General features: G+C 36.6%; 1 protein-coding gene across 1 annotated transcript in view; it reads right to left on the bottom strand.

The window, feature by feature from the left end:
- The window catches only part of LOC129216179 (ATP-binding cassette sub-family G member 8-like), an 87,324-nt gene that overhangs the window by 20,764 nt on the left and 47,293 nt on the right, over positions 1–19,267 (bottom strand). Inside the window, 4 exon segments of the mRNA XM_054850358.1 lie at positions 4,384–4,631; positions 6,017–6,281; positions 10,348–10,919; positions 13,535–13,694. Of these exon segments, the coding sequence (XP_054706333.1) occupies positions 4,384–4,631; positions 6,017–6,281; positions 10,348–10,919; positions 13,535–13,685 (1,236 nt within the window). The 5' untranslated portion in view covers positions 13,686–13,694.

Raw genomic sequence — 19,267 nt, forward strand, 5'->3', positions numbered from 1 at the left:
AGTTAGATTGTTGATCATGATGATAGCTTTCCTAAGAAAGAAACTTCAACTATTTTTTCGAGATTCTGAGTTCATGTTTATTTGATTTTCAAAAATGCTCATTAGTTTTTCATAACAAAAAGTTCTATTTTTAATCTTTAAAATTTCAGTTATAGTTACTGTTGCATGTTCCAACATGAAACAATCATACACAACACTTTGCTAATGAATCTGTAGAATAAATAAACTTCTTTTTAAAAGAAAGTTTACTTCGATGTCCGAAGAAGGATCTGGTCAAGAAACTACACGAATAGAACAGTGGACTCACGCTACAACGCGATTGAAAAACGCGAAATGGCAATAACACGATTTTTTTTTGTACCAGTAACGAATTTTTGAGCAAACTCTAATTCTTCGCCAGCAACATTAAAATTTTCGCAAAGGAATCGCGGTCGATACTGGCTTCTAAATATTGGATTTATGAATGAACTCTCCCTTTAGCATCACTGAAAGGGGAAGGTCCCCACACCGTACTAACCTAAACATTTGCTTTGTTTGAGTAAGCAAGTAACCATTCTGCTTCTTTCATTAACTTTTTTTTGCATTCTAAATATGAAGGTGATGAAACATAACTTCATCTTAACACGTTGTTTACTGTAAAGTTTGTGAAAATGAAAAGAAAAAGGGGAAATTTCTGGCAATTAAAGAAAATGTTAAAGATTTTCAATATGTGTGAACAACTAAAAAGTGAGTCAAATATAATTCCTGGGTCTTCTTCACAATATTATGCTAGTGCATACAGTGTATTATTACTACATACTCTCCGTGTTTTATTTTATGCCTCAAGGCAAGCTTTAATTATCTTGATAATAGGAAATGGAAAATCTAACATTAATAATTGGATAAATAAGGCATGCGTTATACATCCTGTCCAATGCAAAGGGTCGACGACAGGCCATGTCAGCTTAAATGGAAACTAGAAACCCGGCTTGGAATCAGAGTAGTATAAATTTCAAATGTTTTATACGTAGATAGGGAGTGGAGACCAAACTGTCAAGTGGCCCGTCTTAGTTCTCTACGACCCAGACAATGGTTTTTGGAGATTTATAAAAATAGTAATTATTGTATGGTTTAAAACCCTTATGAGTGTTTTAAGAATGACAGATAGTAATGCTAGTTCTATAGTCAGAAAATGGGGCGAACCAACAACCGATTAGAGTGTAAGGAGCCCAAAATGATAAGAATCTTTTTTTCCTTGTTGAAACTCAATATGAAAACTTCAAGAAGATGGACAAGGGTGCAATTTCAAGATTTGCCTACCTCGGAAAAATCATAGGTCCGGTACTGCGCTTGGGTCAAGACAATGTTCAGTACATCCTATTTCTGTTAATTATCATTACAGGCAGGGTCGGACTGGGTCCTCAAAAAGGCGCATACCCCAATTTTTCTGAAGGCGCATGCCGATGGGGGGGGGGAGGGGTCGCAGAAAGTATATAGACGGTCATGTTAGGGGAGCGATCAGTGGCGGATCCAGACGATCCTGTTGAGAGATGCGATTGAGTAATTCATTAAGGGCAGGGGGGGGGGAGGACTAATGAAAATAAAATTTTTTAAAAGGTTGTAAGAACTGAAGCATGTTTTTTTTTTTTTTTTTCGAATAATGTGCTTTGTTCAAAGAGTTTGAATGAAAGTTATAAGTGTTTCGAGTATCACACACACACACACAAGAATAAAAAATTGAAAAAAAAAAGTTTCTACTAATATTCTGGATCTATTATTAAAAATTAAACCCTTTAACTTTTGATTTGTTTGAAATCTCGTGAAGTTTTTTCAGTTGTTATTCACACACAGGTCCTCAATTGTACTTTTTTCCTTATAAAAGAAAGGTTGCAGCACCAAAATGGCATCTCTTTTTACCAGTTTACGTATCGAACATAATGAAATACTAAAATTGCATTTGTAAATATAATTTGAAGATAGTTTTGGATTTGTTTGTTGATTGAGTTCTGTTTAATATTCGCGCAAAGGAAGGAGTGTTTGCAGGCTTTCTCCCGAAAATTTTTGTTTGGAACGCATTTTGAGACTATTTGGAGGTTAACTAGTGGAAAGGAGGTTTGGGGGTCCCGTTACGGATTTTTTTTTTTAATTTAAGGGTATATTTTCGAAAACACAATTATTTGCCATCTTTGTGTTCTTGAAGGGAAAGATTTGATACATGAGTTCTCCCGAGTCGTTTTACGATAGCTTCAAAAACGCAATTTTAGATATCTTTAGTATTGCTAAACACCAGAAGGTTCGGGGGCTTTCCCCCGGAAAAAATTTTGGAATTGAAATCCTAAAAACGCAATTGTAAGCCATCTTTGACGACGTAGCAGAAGACATGGGGTTCAGAACTTTTCAACAGAAATTTTTCGATGTGGGAGTTCCAAAAACGCTGTTTTAGACGATCTTTGAGTGATGTTGAAAGATGAGGAAAGAAAGGCATGGGGGTCCTCTCCGGAAATTTTTTGAAATTGAAGTCTCAAAAACGCAGTTGTAAGCCATCTTTTATGACGTAGGGGGAAGGAACAGGGGTTGTAACTTTCCATCGGAAATTGTTGGAAATTGGAGCTTTGAAATACGATGCTTAGCCATCTTTGGTAGAGTAAAGGAAAGGGATGGAGTCAGGAGTTAACCCTCAACTTTTCAATATTGAACATTCAAAAATATAATGTTAGTGGGTCTTTCGTCATTGACGTTAGGAGAAGGACTCGAGATCGAGGGCTCTCCCCCGAAATTTTTTCGGAATTGAAGTTCTTAAAAACGTAATTGAAAGCCCTCATTAACGACATTTTCGAAAAAGTTTTCGATTCCGGTGATTTTTTCGAAATTGAAGCTCCAAAAATTCAAAAGTTTTGACAGTCTTCGATGACATTGGAGAGAGGAGGTTGAGGAACTCTCCCCTGGAAATTTTTTGGAATTCAAGTCATAAAAATACAGTTATAGACTATTTTTGGGATGTGTTGGGAGGGGGGGGGAGAGAGATTTTGGTGAGCTTTTCCCGGAATTTTTTACACACAATTTTAGACGATTTTTGTTTATTTGGGAGAGGAGAGATTTTGTGGACTTCACATTGAAATTGTAAAAACTTGACTGTAGACCATCTTTGTTAACTTTTAGGGGAAGGCACGTTTCACGAGTTTTTCGAGCGCTAAAAACGGCAATTCACAAAAAATAATGAATAAGTGCATTCGGAATTTCTGAAGTGTCGCCCAGTGGTTTGATTTCGCATCTTCTGAGCGATATTTTTTTCACCAAGCGACATTTATGTCACGTGGTCATTATGTTATAAAATGCACTGCTACATAGCTATATGAAATTCAACTTTTCCACTATGAAATTCATTAAAAAAAGTGTAGAAAAACTCATAACTTCGGTGATGCTAGAAGATAAAGAGAGAACGCCTAGTGGCCTCCATTTCCAGAAATTTTTTAAATTTTAATCCTAAAACGTTTTTGCCGTCCATCTTTAATGACGTTAGGGAAAGAATGGGATTCGAAACTTTCTTCCACAACGTTTTCGAAATCGAAGTTCCGGAATATATTTGATTAAAAACTCGAAGGTTTCTCTCTCTCTCTTTTTTTTAAATCAGAGTCTTAAAAACGCTCTTGTCATCTTTGGAAACATTACGGGAAGGGAGGGGATGGGGTAGAAGGAACTTTTCCCGGCAATTTTTCGAAATTGAAACTCAAAAGACGGAAAAGTTTAGACGATAACATCAATGAAAGCCGGCTCGAAGGAAAATTTTCGAAACTTCAAAATGAGGGGAGGGTATGAGAGCTTTCGAATCAATTTCAAAACTTTCGTTCTGAATTTGCAAGACAAGTTTTTTTTTTTTTTTTTGAGCAATCACATTGCTTATTGTTCTCACTTTACTGTCCTTGGCGTTAAGCTGATTTTATTTTCCCCCCACCTCCCTTTGCAGCATCACCGTCGGCCGGCCCCTCCCGATGCTGCTCCTCCATAACAAAATCCGTCTCCAGGTTGCGTCCATATCCTACACACACACGCATGCAAACATACACCTACACACATACACGCCTACATATACGTCTTTGTCTGACGTTTGTGTCTGTGTATAGGCATACACATACCCAAACACTCATGCCTATACACAGACACAAACACATACGCATGCCTACATATACACACTTGTGATTGCGAAAAACATAACATTGAATTCAAAATGTCAAAATTGAAATTATTTATTTATTTTTTTTTTCAGCAAAGGCGTTTGCATTGCATTTAATCTTAAAAAGTAGGAAGGGCGCACCTGCCCTCGGGCAGGTTGGCAGGCGGGCCAGTCCGAGCCTGATTACAGGCAAGCAAAAGAGATCTAACTTAAACATAATACACTGTACTCACCCTACTTTTCGTGTCAAATCCCCGACTGTTATCCGGCTCCTGGAGAAGAGATGTGAAAAGAAGTGCTTGTCGGACACTCATATCCGGCAGTCCACCCTGATGTGTGCACCGTTGAACATACGCTACGCAACGTTGTAGTCTCTTCGGTGGTAGATACAATCCATTAACAAGAAACTCACCACGTAAACGACAGCGCCATTTTCGATGCCTGTTTGACAGAATATCTAAGAGAGCTGTGCCTTCACTTTCTATTTCAGGAAAACAAAAGCACAAAGATTTTATTGTTCACGAACACACACACACATATGCATAATTAATATTAAATTAGCTTTGAGCTACAATTTCGTAAAACTACAACTTTTTTTTTCTTATAGCATTGAACAAAATTGAGCCAAAAAGCAAATGCATTGAATTACTTGATGTTTAAATAATTTTTTACGAATTCTTTCCTATTTTCATAAAATGATACTTTTACATCTTGTCATAATTATTGAAATTCTGATAAATACCATTTGTAGATTAATTTTAAAAGAAAAACGGAGGGAATGAGGAAATGAGAACATAGCCAGAGAAGAAAAAAAATGTTCGCGAGTGATACATAACTGTTGGGTTATTCGACGAGTTCGTTGTATCTTAAACTATTGAGTAAGGTCTTTATTTATTTATCAATTTATTTATTAGCAAAACGAGAAGCTTGACCGAGAGGAGAGAAACCATAAACAATCAAAATAATTATCATATTCTCCTGCAGAACGGAAAACAATACTTGAAAAGGAAAACAATAGTAGCGAAAGTGCTCTATCAATCCTGAAAGTTATGAAATGATGGATACCTGAGGAATAGGTGAATTGTATGCAATATTTTTCTTTTCACTCAGTTATCAAAAACAAAGATTTTACACTAAAATTAGTTCTTTATTTAAATATTTAAAAAAGGGTTTTAATGCTTATTACTTAGACTCTATTTCATAATATTTTTTCAGATAAAAGTTTTTACCAACCAGTTACATTTTACTGAATACTGTGCACTGAAGTTGGGAACTTGCAATCGTGATTGGAAAAAGTATACTTTTGTTGCAAAAAGATTTTCGGAAACACGCTCGCAGAATGAAATTTAGTTAAAAAAAATTACCACAATTGTGGTAATATAGTTTGCTCCCCCCAACTAACCTCATGTTTTCTTTCACCCCAACTGATCTTACTTTATTGTGAGGCTCTGAGAAGTTGAACTCCGACTCGGACAATGTTTACCTCTGTTTCGGAAAATGGGGAGGGGTAATTGGCGCTAAGTTGAGTTGAGAAACTTTCTTAGTAGTTTTTCATTCCAACTAAAATCCGAGCCAATAACGCGTCTATTTTTCACTAAACTCCCCTAAAACAGGTAAACATAGTCAAAGTCACAGCTCAACTAAACCGAGCTGCACTATACCTACTATTTTTTTATACTAATCTTTCTTTTATTTTGTACTCATATTTTATTTTACTTTATTATTTTGAAAAGGTGAAGGGTAAATTAAAGGATGATAGACCTTTAATCAAACCTATCTCAGACATTACAAAAAAAAAAAAAAAAAAAAAGAATGTGGAGAAAAATGAGTTGCCCAATTCAAACAAAAAAGAAAGTGGTTACTCACCAGTGGTGGCCATGATGGCAAGGATTTCTCCACCCCGGACTTCGAAGGACAATCCTTCCAGCATCCGAAGCTTGGTTCGCGCACCTCCGCACAGCGTGTGCCAAGCAGAGGACATGTCCATCTCGTAGCTCAGATCCCTCACTTGGAGATGGGGGTGACGGGGACCAGCCCCCTCCCGTGGTATTGTGGAGAAGTGACTGTCTTTCGGAAAGAAGCGCTCATTGAGCATATTGGCATCTGGTTGGTAGAAGCCATCTGAGGTCGTCTAAAAATAAATTTAGCCATAAATGAGTGGTAATTTTTCAAGAAAATCAAAGGTACACTGACCAATGAATAACATTTAAAATCAATTTCACATAAACGAATTCATAACCTCGTTAAAAATCGACAGTAAAAGTACTTTAATTGATATACGAAATTATTTCTTAAAAAATGGAAAACCTTTTACGGCACTACGTAGTTTTAATCCCTGTCTTAAAAAGTTTATTTAAGCTGCAAAATTAACTAGGTCACACAGTTTTTGATATAACAGCTTAAAAAATCGGCCAAGCCCTTAAAGGCGAGTTCAGTGATTTGCTAAGTTTTAAAAAATTAAAACACTACCGATATTAAGAATGCTGTCAATTTCTTGTGGATCTATGCGGGATCAGTCATATTTTATTTGTCAATTAAAGGAGGATTATGAGAGTGTTAAATACATAGAAAGTTTCAATTTAACAGAAGAGGATTTTCTGTAGTATTCCGACAATGCTTTTGTGAAGTAAATTTGAGTCTTATGGTCCGTCTCCGAGGAATATGCTACAACAGTTGACTCTCGATTATCCGGGGGGCGGATTATCCGCGAGTCAATCAACAATCAGGAACACGTATTTTCGCAGTAAAAAGCAAATACCAACGGCTGTTTTTTGTTGAAAAATTGTAAATTTAAACCTAGTTTTTTAGTACATGAAATACACCGCCAGCTCATTCAATTCCAGCCGAGAACTGCAGCTTCGTGCTTATTAGTACTCATCAGCCCGGCATAGGAGTGACTGAGCTGACAGAGACTATGTATGGAAATAAGTTATGAAGATTATTCTACCAAGGAAAAGTGCAGTATCTGCAGAAATGAGTTTTTGAGAAGACACGCTTTGTGGAATCCTTATTAGCTATTAGGGAATGTTGAAATTTGACCTATTTTTCGTGCTTTATTTTCACCGTAAACCAAAAACAATAACTTGTAAAATAAAGCTAAAGTACAATAGATTACGAAAATGCAAAAAAAAAAAATAATAATAATAATATAAAAAATGGAAAATCTGCAGTTACTGCGGTTACTTTACCAAGGAAGTGTAAGGCTCCCGTACTTTTTTTTCTTCCTACAAGTTAAGACTTGCTTGATACTGCCCTTAAAATTTCATTCATCAAACATAGTATGATGGAAAAAAATCCCTCTAGTACATATATTTTAACAAATTTTAGATAAATACTGTACTTTTAGCAAGCAAACACTGAACAGTGCGTTAAGGCACTGGATGCCAAAACGAGCAGTTCAGTATTTGCTTGCAATTGTGAATTAGTTCTAACTTTTTGGGCAAGAACTAGTAGCTTGCTACAGTATTTGTAGTTATGGGGGGTGATAATATTAATAATCGACAATATCAATGTTAAATTTTATTCAAAAACAGATTAAATCGGATGATTAAGTATATCAGTTGAAATTCGTTGAAATGAAGTTAAGTAAACAATAATCCCGTTCAATATCAATTAAGGCAGTGAGAAGCAAAGGGAAGCAAGTGGCGAAATTAAAAATTTGGAGATAACCAGTACAAATAATAGGTGAACCCCTCCTCTATCTTGGGGCAAGATATAGTACTAGTAGCCTTGGTAAGTTCCGGTATACAGCTTGATTTAGAAAAAAATTCAATGAAAGCCTACGTGGGTCTGATCTTTTTACGCGTTTTACTGAAAACTTTAAAATGTCCACTTTCATCCCTTTGCTTCTCACTGTCTCAATTTAAAAAAAAAAAGCGATCGAAAAAATGAGCTTTTCAGGAGATTATTCAAAATCAAAACAATTAGTACGAACCAAACAGAGGAAATTTTAGTCACTTAACATAGGAACGCAAGGGATAGATAGTCAAAAGAATATCTTACATTTTTCTGAAACACATTCCTTGCTTTCCTAGAATTCACTGACATCTGATAGCCCGGCACAGGCCCTCCATGAACAGCGTATCTCAGCATAGCTCTCTAGAGCTTGGTTTCTTATGAGGCAGTTGGATGCAGATTGCGCGTTTCCACTCCTGACAGGTCGAGCGACGAGAACTCGATCCGAATCACTGCATACCCCTGGGGCTCACGATTAGATGTGCCCCGAACAAAGTAGAAAATTGAAATATTTACCATTTCCGAAAACGCGTATAAATGCTTCGAAACAACATAGGAACGCATCTTTTAAAGCCAGCTGTAATTTCTGAAAATCCTTTAAGACTAACAAGTAACGACTTTTTGAATCTTTTTCGATACACATGATACGAATCGGTAATGGACAAGAAAGCGATGTGAACTGGTCATACATTTTTTTTGATAGAAATCTGTTTTGCCCCAAATTATTATAGTGCAACTGCAATCATATGTGAGAGAGAAACTTAATCGAAGTCAAACTTTTTAATTCGATTTAACTTATTTTTTTTTTTTTCGATTCCTTTTGAAAAAAAAAAAATCGCTCACTCCTTTCAACAACGTCATATCGCAAAAAGCGTGATTTTCAGGAGAGTGATTTTAAAAATTAAAAGTAAGATACGTACAAATGCGTTCTTGATTAAAAAATAAGAATGAAAAATGCTCTTTTCTATGTGCAATACTGTTTTTGGAATTAATAATATCATATTCCACTAAATGACACAGGTGTTTCCTGCCTTCTTGAAAATAACATCCCACCAAAAGCATTCTGTAAAAAACTAGCCAAGTCTCGATGGAGCTGCTTGTTTATCTCTAAAAAGTAATGAAATCTAGACAAAGTCATGACAAGTTGAAGGTTCCTTACTGCGATTTCTTTATTGTTATAGTTAATGTTGTGTGACTTGGCCGTTAAATATTCTTTATACGTTAGTGGGTACAAGTCAATTTTGTTTACACGTTTTCCAAGTGGCAATTTTCCATCGTCAATGGGTAGCCGTTCTGGCGACAGATTGGTGCAATCGTGTCATGGAGCACCTGGTTTTGTACCCTTGTGTATCCTTTAACGGCCAAGTCACACAACATTAACTATAACAATAAAGAAATCGCAGTAAGGAACCTTCGACTTGTCATGACTTGGTCTAGATTTCATTACTTTTTAGAGATAAACAAGCAGCTCCATCGAGACTTGGCTAGTTTTTTACAGAATGTTTTGGATGGGATTTCACTTCTTTTTGTAGAAACATTTAATTTGTGTAATATTTGAGTAGACTAAAGTTAGATCAAATTAAATTAGATGATGTGTCCCACTACGCTGGACTTTTGCCATGACAGTCGATTTTTTTATGTACCAATAGTATAAGGGGGCATTACCATATGCCTAATACAGCTGAGACCAGCCTAGGGTTCTTCATTAGATACTTCAGACTTTCGATTTTTGACATCAAATGAAGCGGCCCACCAAGTTGAATATTTTTTGTAAAGCCGGTATGTCGATCTCTAATAGTTTGGTTGGGCTCGTGTTCTCTAATCAGGGACACTCCAGATCTTCGATTAGCCTAGTTTTTATAGTTTTCCCTTTATGTGGCCATTGAACCCTAACTCTGTACCAAATTTCACCTCTCTGAGTTTATGGGAAGTACTAGTTCTATTTTGATGATAGTGAGTGAGTGTCATAAAAGCGAAATTTAGCTTTCGCTTAACTTCGGAACTAAATGCCCTACAGACTTGAAATTTCGGATTTTAAGTATGTGATTATAGCTTACTGGATGACGAAAATTTCTGCGTTCTGGTCTCATCAGAAGGTTCTCAAATAGGGGCCTGAAAATGCGGCGAAATGGTTCCAGTAAAGGATGGTACGGCAGTGTTTGCTTCGCGCTCGACTTGGCGGGGGCACTGCCGTGCCCCCAGATCCCGAAAGTAACTGAGAATGCGAATACGACACTTTTTCCCTCAAACGGCGAAATATTAAGTTATAGAAATGCAGATCTCGCAGAGATGTGCTACTCATTCATAGTAGTTCAAAAAAAGGTATCACTAAAATCACTAATTTTTAAGTTATGACGTTTTTGAAAAAGAGTGAGCGATATGAGCTGTCACGGGCGGAACAAAATGAAAATAGGCTACGCAAACCCAATAAAGAAAATAAAATAATGGTTTTCAAGACATACCTTTGTCGGGGTCCTGTTAGGATTATCCGGTGACATTCGCGAATGCACGGACAGATGAGATCCGGCCTTCGAACCTGGCACATGTCCATTTCCGGGCATAGGGTCCCTTCTGAAACCCTCTCTGGTCTCTTCTCGTGCCCTGAGTGCCTGCTGTCGTGTACGTAACCTTCCTGAGTCTGGGGATAGCAGGTCCGCTTCGCTGCATGCGGCTTTCAGTCGTGGCAGAGCCTGGTCTGGTGAGCATGTCTGGGATGAGCCGACAGGGATAATCCGGTCCCTGAAGTCCGGGTCGCTGCGTGCCAGACGCTGCCTACGTCCTCCCAGTGCTGGCGAGTCGTCGCTGGAGTCGTAGCCACTTGATCCGTTGCGGAGAGCGGCGGCTTTGGAGTTATGTGTGGCAGCAGGATGTGGCAGGACTCGAGGAAGCCCAAAGCGGAGGTAGGTGAAGACGTTGTTGCCAAGCTCGGAGTTTCTCTCCCTGGGACCGTACTTGGGGTGGTTGAGTATGGTCTGTACTGTGCTCTCCCGCAGACGAAAGTTGCCGAACGGAGGCTGGGACTTGTGGCCTGTGTCTGGAATTTTAAAAAATGGATAAACAGTCAAATTTTCAGTGAAGGAAAATACTGGAGCATTGAATCACACAACTGCAGACATGTGTTTCAGGGTTACTATGAGACTCTTTTTCAATGCAAAAGAAGTGGTTTTACGAATGAAAAGACATCCAACTGAGGCAATGAGGTAGTATCACAAAAAAAGCTTAAAAAGTAAAAATAGCACATAAGCCGAACGACCATGAAAAAATTGTAAAATAATGAACCATTTGGCACGCAAAAAATGCTCTAAAGTTTTATCTCAGGTACGAAATATACAGAATTAGATTGGTGGAAAGATAAAGCTAAAGCATAACAGACAGCACAACAACAGTTTCTCGTACCCCCGAAACACGTGTCTGAAGTCCTTTGCAAATTTGTTTGATCAGCAAAATGTTATAAGGTAAATAAGTGTTGCATCAAGTGTCAAAAATAAGTGTAGTTGTGATAGCACAAATTAAGATTTACATTCACTTTCATTTAGTGTTTAAAGCTCTGCACAACCATATGCTGTTGCTTCTACTGTATCTTTAGCTTAAGTTATTAAATACATATTTCAAGCACAACATTAAAATACAAGATTTATCCAGTTCCTGCATTTATATATAAAACGAAATTCTTTAGTACAGAGGTTTTCAACCCTTGAGGCTTTGCACTCACTCCCTTTGAACACTCAGGCTCTGCTTTCTCCCTTCTCCCCATACCACTACTATGTGTGGTCCATACATGCAAGTGGAATTTAAAACTGAAGCTGGTCAAGATAGCTGAAATTTGTTAATAAATGTAAATAAGTTCCTACATAAAGTTGATATTACTACACATACAGATGGGGGACAAAATAATATGAACACCTGTGAAATAAGGAAAAATCTTTATTAATAGGGGGTTGGACCACCCTTTGATTGAAGAACAGATTGAATGCGACGGGGGATAGATGCATAAAGGTCATGGACAACATTTAAAGGAATATTAAGCCATTCCTCTTGTAGAATGGTCTCTAATTCCGAAAGTCCGGATGGAGGTGGAAATCGGGAACGAAGTTTGGACTCGAAATATCCCCATAAATGTTCAATAATATTTAAGTCCGGAGACTGAGGGGGCCAGGCGAGATGTTCAACTTCACTGTCATACTCTTCGAACGTCATACTCTTGGACACATCTGACAGTGTGTATAAGGGCGTTGTCGTCTTGAAAGAGAGGTCGCTCTCCAGGGAACACAGTCTGGACAAACGGATGGACATGATCCTCTAGAATGCTCAGATAGTGATTAGATTTGACATGCCCATGCAGAATAACAAGTGGCCCAGGACCACGCCAAGATATCGCACCCCATACCATAATTGAGCCACCCCCATGCTTCACAGTCGGCAAGAGGCATTCAGGATTAAAGGCTTCTGAGGGCGTTCGCCAGACATAAACGCGCCCGGTAATCTGAAATAGGGTAAATGATGATTCTTCTGACCATATTACCTGTTGCCACATCTATGAGGACCAAACTTTGTGGTCTCTGCACCATTGGCGTCACTTGAAAGCATTAGTTGCTGTCACCAAGGTTTTTCGAATTGCCACTCTGCCATAAATGTTCGCAGCATGAATTTCCCTTTTGACAGTTTTTGTTGAAACGGGATCCTGGAGAATGCTGTTTCATTTCAGATGTTATTTCGGATAAGGATTGCTTGCGCTTTCGGGCTACTATGCGCTTCAAAGCTCTTCTATCCCTATCAGCAAGCTTTGACTTTCGGCCACTGTGGTGCTTTGAAGACGTTGTTTTACCTTCTTTCGTGTATGCTGTCATAACCTCTGACACCGTACCTCTTGCACACCCCAAAAGCTTTGCTGTTTCCGTAACCGATGCTCCACTTAAACGCGCCGCAACAATCATTCCTCTTTGGAACTCTGTAAGGTCTGACATCTCAACTTATTACAGAAATTTAAAACCAAGCACGCAACATTTGTGACTACTGTTGACACACTGATAGGTTCCCCTTCACGCTTACCAGGTGGCAGACTTCTGTTGCAGGTGGCGTGGCTGTACTATAGGTGTGAAATATGGCATACTTTTTCAAAGGTGTTCATATTATTTTGTCCTCCATCTGTAACTGTCTTTTGAACATATAAGTAGAACACATGAAATCAATGAATCAAAAAACTGAATAGAAATCAATTTGGGATTATCGAGAATCTAGGTGAGGTTGGCGTGTAACACCAGTCACTTCCACCGCGTCAATCAGAGGACGGCTGCCAGTGTCTGTCCTTTACAAATTTTTTGAAAATTAGTTTACAACTGTGACAAAGCGTACCTCAGATCACCTTCAATGCCTTACTCGATATTTTGACCTAACGTTTGCTAATGCTGAAAATCCAGATTCGCAGAGACATATGAATGAACAATGAACTAAAAACTATTTTAAAAGAAAAGGCGACACTATTGAAAACATTTGCATGTAACCACAGAATTGGGAATTTTAAAAGTTGGTTTTACATTTCCTATTTAATTTTTTGAGACAGTCACGTCTCCCTTGAAATTATTCTACGTTCCCCAGGTTGAGAACACCTGTTTTATAAGAAATAAGAGCGTAGAGCAATATTTTTCTTACCAAGAGCGCTGTCTGTGAAGTCGGAGTTGAGATTCTGTCTGTAGATGCTCCAAGCGTGGAGGTCCTCTGTCGTGTGGTACCTTCCAGACGGGTCAGACAGGGTACTCGGGGGTACCGAGTATCTTCTTTCCATTGTGCTCATTTCCCACATAGCCTGGAGCTGGAAGAACAAACACGTTAGCAAACACTGGCGACACAAATTTTGCAGGATAAGCATGTAAGCTTTGAACATGCTAGAATTTCTGTTATTTTCAAAATGCTATTATTGACTGTATGTTACAAAAGGCAATTGAAAACCGAATATTAAAAATATGCTCTTCCATCTACAAACAATTGCACCCAATTATCATTATAATAGATGGTGAATCGTACGTTAAATAATTTCATTATTTTTATCCAAGGGAACCCAAAAGTGACAAGGCACCAATGAAATTTTCAAAAGGGTGTGATTGTACAGGTTTTCGTGCTCCTTTTGCGAATGTATCGTTCTTTGTGAGTGATGCTTGGTAGTATTTAGGGGGAAAGGAGCCGTTACCCCCTAATATATTGTATTTTCATTTTAAAAGCAGCAAATATACCCTTAGGAGTGTAATCACGCTAAAAATGGAAACATTTTTTGTCTTCTCAAAAATTAACGTTCTCTTCATTCAAATGTCAAACATTTAAATTGTAACAGCCAAATTGTACTACTCAAATTCAAAATAATAGAATACTTCCCACTTTTTGGAAAAAAGTTTATTCTAACCAAATATAAGTGCAAATTAGGTATTTAAATGAACGTACCACCTTTCTTAGACCTTAAAGTGTGCATTTCATTTCAAATAAACTCAATTAAAAATAATCTCAGACAGAATAATCCAAAAGTTTATAGAGATGAAGATTTACATTGAGTCAAAAAATTACAATATTCGAATTATTTTTTAGATGTTCAGTCCTTCTATGTTTCTTTAAAATCTTACATACCACAGATTTTAAAACGTTCATTTGAATTGAGTTGGACAGGTTTTTTTTCTACTTTTAAGAAATGATACAATACGTAGCTTTGTTTTTTTTCCTTTTTATCACCTCGAAGACCCATTTTGTGCAATAAAAGATCTTTAAAAGTGCGCAAAACTATCAGGGCCCCAAGCTCCATACTTGTGACAAACTATAGGGCAACAGGTATGCAAATATTTTCGCTAACTTTTAAAATTTACATTGAATGAATAAATTATTCTAATCTTTTGACCCATATGAAAAATCTATTTTTCCAATGTATTAATGATACATAAACTGTTAAAATAAAAAATGAAAAGTTGTTTAAATTGATTTACCCATTCATGAATAACGAGTTTTTCTTTTTAATTTGCATGCGTTCATTTTTCTCGACTCAGGGACAAGTTTTGTTCAAACAGTTCTGATATTCTATTATTTTGAATTTGGGCTGTATGATGACACACACACAGTCATAGAGTTAATATAATCTCAAAAATATTTTTTCTTGTCATCATCCATATCCGAAGGCAAATTGTTATGCAATCGATCAATACACGAAACTTACTAGTTATCCACAATCTCTAAAACAAACTTTTCATTCAAACACTCTCTATTTAAAATCAATAAAAAAAATCCGAGTCAAGAAATTACATTTAAATTTACGTCATCTATTTCCGACAGGAGATTTAATGTTTATACTCATCTCTACAGTACTTAGCTGTCGCTCGGGATGCATCAAAAGATTTTTGAGTCGATGTAATGTATGTTAGTGTCTTTACGAAATTTTTGAAAGTTCTGTATAATATTTATTCACAAACTAACAACAGATTCTCACATTTTCTCTTCGCCCATTTTAACAAACTTCTACGGATTACATGAAATAATTTTGAATCTCATTTTACTTGTAAAACTAATTTATAGCACTTCATATATTTCTCATTGTGGAAATTACGGTCATTATTGCATACATTCAGAGCTCGTTTTAAAAAGTAAATTAATAACAAGACAAAATTATTTAAGTCATGTTTCCAAATAAATTCCTACTTCTCAAACTTTGTTTCTTCAACAGATGGCGCTGCTAACGAACCAACTCAAAGTTTTTCAACATATACTTTTTAAAAATAAAGACCTGCCTTTATGCTAATGCTATGAAACATTACTCAAATTGCAAGTCATTAAGCATCATTTTCTATGGAAAAAAATTTAATGTACAATAAAATTACAAATCAACTATGTTTACTTTCGTGAAAACGAACAATTGCAATTTCTTATTATTTCACAATAGCTCCAATTCAAATCTATATTTGTCAACTTTCCCCTATTTTAAAGAAAATAAACTTTTTTTTTTTGGATCCTCCACCGTAACTCTTTCTAAGGCAAGCTTGATTTTTCGTACAAAAACATCGTACGTGCTCGTCCATTTTCACAGGGTTTCACTTCCTATTTTATTTTTTAGGCCCTTTTCCGTTAGCTAAAAAAATTCCAGAGAACCAAACTTTCATTTCATCATCAAAATAAGCTTACAGGTTTAAATATATTGCAATCAGCATGAAAAAAATACTGACAATCTACAGTCATTAGTTAGAAGTATTATAAAATTATAAATACTAAGAAATATTTGTAAAACCTCTGTTGTCTAAACATGCTAGAACTACTCGTCAACTCTTTAATTGAAAAATATATATATATTGAAGGAATACTTCAACTCTGGCTACAACGCTACTCGATTTACGCGAAACTGCTTTAACGCTTGTTCTCACCAGTAACGAATTTTAGAGAGAACGCGAATTTCTTACCCGCAACACGAAAATTTTCGGAAGGAATCATAGTGCGTAAGTATCGGCTGCGTCATTGGCTACTGGTTTCATCAAGCCTTTTCCCCCTTATATATATGTTTTTTTTTTAAATGTATATGTGTATATATATGTATGTGTGTGTGTGTGTGTATGTATGTATGTATAAATATGTATGTATATATATATTTATATACATATATATGTATGTGTGTATAGGTATGTGCGTATATGCGATATGTATATGTATTTCAAGTTTTCCCTTCAGTTTCTTTCCCTCCCCCTCAACCACCATGGTACCCTTCACCGGTTAAGCTAGAAATGGCAGGTACGAAGGTATCACTGGTTTAAAATAAAATAAAAGGACTTTCATCCCTTTAGCATCAATGACAGCTTAAGTTCCCACCCCATACAAGTCTGAATGTCGCTTTGTTAGTGAGTAATAATAACACAAGTTACTCCACTTTTTTTTTTTTAAATTCTAAACTAGTGGCACTCGCACGGCTTTGCCCGTAGTAGAAAATTAAAAACTCTTTTGATTGATTCGCCTGTATATTTACAAATAATACAGGCGATGAATTTCTCACCAATTGACTTGCCCATGAAACGATTCCACGTTATGATAACTTGGTAATTTACTCGTTCAGCTTATAATTTTGATCCGGAAAATGATCAAAAAATTGGAATAGAAAAAGAACAAAAACGAATTTTTGAAAAATCGCTTCGAGGTGCACACATCCATGTTACAAACTAATTTTGTGCCACATTTCATGAAAATCGGCAGAACGGTCTAGACGCTATGTGCGTCACAGAGATCCTGACAGATATCCAGACAGAGAGACTTTCAGCTTTATTATTAGTAAAGATGCTTAAGTTGTTGAAATACAATGGCAACTAAGCACACTGTTTCATGTAAAGCTTGTGAAGATGGAAAGAGAAAATTTCTGACAATAAAATAAAAGCTGAAGACTCTGAATATGCTTGAACTACAAAAAAATTCATCGAAGGTAGCACAACAGTTAGGTATGCGTTAATTTTCCACAATTAAAAGGGAAATCCGCAAACGTTCGCAGAGTAAGTGGATAAGTAAAATGCAACTATTATGAAAATGGAAACTGCTCTTGTACTGGGCATTAAAGAGATCAGGAAGAGGCGTGTTACCGTAGATGGAAACATTATAAAATAACTGGCGAAACAACTATATGCTGAGATAAACGATTTGATCACGCAGCAAAGATGATCATCATCTTTATTTTTTAAATTACAAATATTATTAATGCATCTATTGTACAGTACTAATATGGTGCAGCATTTATTATTACTACATACTGCACGTACCGTAATGTTTTATTTCATGTCCCTCCCTCCCATGATCATTGAGTTTGTGCGTCGTAACAGTATTTTATGTTTAATAAAACAGCTTGTTTTTGAAATATTCCGTGGAAAAGTCAGATTTTTACGTAAGAAAAAGAAATGTGTGATTAAGGACAGATTTTAAACAGTTTGCAATGGTGTTTAAAGTGTAAAATATTTGGGCATCTTTATAAAAATTTCTTAGGCAAACTCTTTCACAACGCGAAATGTCGACTTAGGGTTTTGGCACGCATCCCTCGCGTAAGTCGAGACTCACTATAATACAAAATTCAAATTAATAAGACCATTTTACTTAAGCACACAAAAATGTAAAAATCCACCTACTTTCTAAATATTTGTAAATATTAACATTACTAGTCTTCATTTTTGCATTAAATAATTCACCACGAAGTAACAAGACAAAATATAAATTTGGTGAGCAAGACGTTACGAAAGCGGAAAAGAGAAAGTGGAAATAATCATGTGCGCCCATATGCAAAATTTTAAGGGGAGGGGACTCGGACATTTTCCCCATGGAAACATATCAGTACAGATGAAATTTTCAATGACTTATTCATTAATGACTGGAGAAGAATGTTTTTACATTTTTTCAAAGAAAAAAACTACTAAAAGCAAAGATGTTTTAATTTCTTAGGGAGGGGCTTGAGCCCCACTTGCCCCTCCCCCATATAGGCGCATATGGAAGTAATTATTCGCCAAACCTTAGGACCACTACCTGAAAGTTGCCCATGTATCCACACACTTTGTCACTTACATAAACAATTCTTGAACCTGTGAAGTATTATGGCGAAAATCTTATATTCATACGACAATTTGTTGCTTTTCTATGAGTTTTTAAAATGTGTCAAGGACTTTTCGGACACCCTGTATTTTTCAACTCCTAGGTACATTTCATGTCATGTTTTATTTTTATCATACTGACATTTTTAAAGAAAATTCGGCGTTTAAATAACTCGGACACATCTTGGGAAAAACAAAAGCAGATAGTATCTTGGTTGCTAATGCTGGGTGTATTCCATCATCAAGGTGGATTCCAAAAGATAAAATCTGAATCTCTTCCTTCCTTTTAAATAAATTCCCCGACGATCTGCTTCACAGTCGTTTTCTGAAGGTCAAAAACTTCCCGCATTCCATTAAATCTAACGTTTCATTGCAACAGGAAGTTTAAAATGACATTAACTTTAGCATTCAAAGTATGAGGAAATGTTTACAAATTAGGTGCGAAAAGTGCTTTGAGAACGCTTTCTTCAAAATATTTTTTTAACTACTGTCGCGCTTGTTTATGACGAAGTCGAAGAGACCAAGAAAAATTTCGCTATAGCCGTAACATCGATTTAAAAAGTTAAATACACAGTAAACGTAGAGGGCTTGAAGCTATTATGTAATATCCTTAAATTTGCTATACACAGCTTCGCTAAAAATGAGTGTGCCTGAATTAGGGACATTTAACGGATAGAAGATGTCAACTGGAGGGTTCTAAGGTAATTGAATGCATAGATCCAGGGCCGTTGAGAGGCCATGTCAGCCTAGTTGGAAACTAGGGTCCGGCGCTTTGATGGGTCCTGTCTCGGGGGGGGGGGGGAGAACCAAA

The sequence above is a fragment of the Uloborus diversus genome, chromosome 2 (genome assembly GCF_026930045.1).
Source record: "Uloborus diversus isolate 005 chromosome 2, Udiv.v.3.1, whole genome shotgun sequence".
Classification (NCBI taxonomy): Eukaryota; Metazoa; Arthropoda; class Arachnida; order Araneae; family Uloboridae; genus Uloborus; species Uloborus diversus.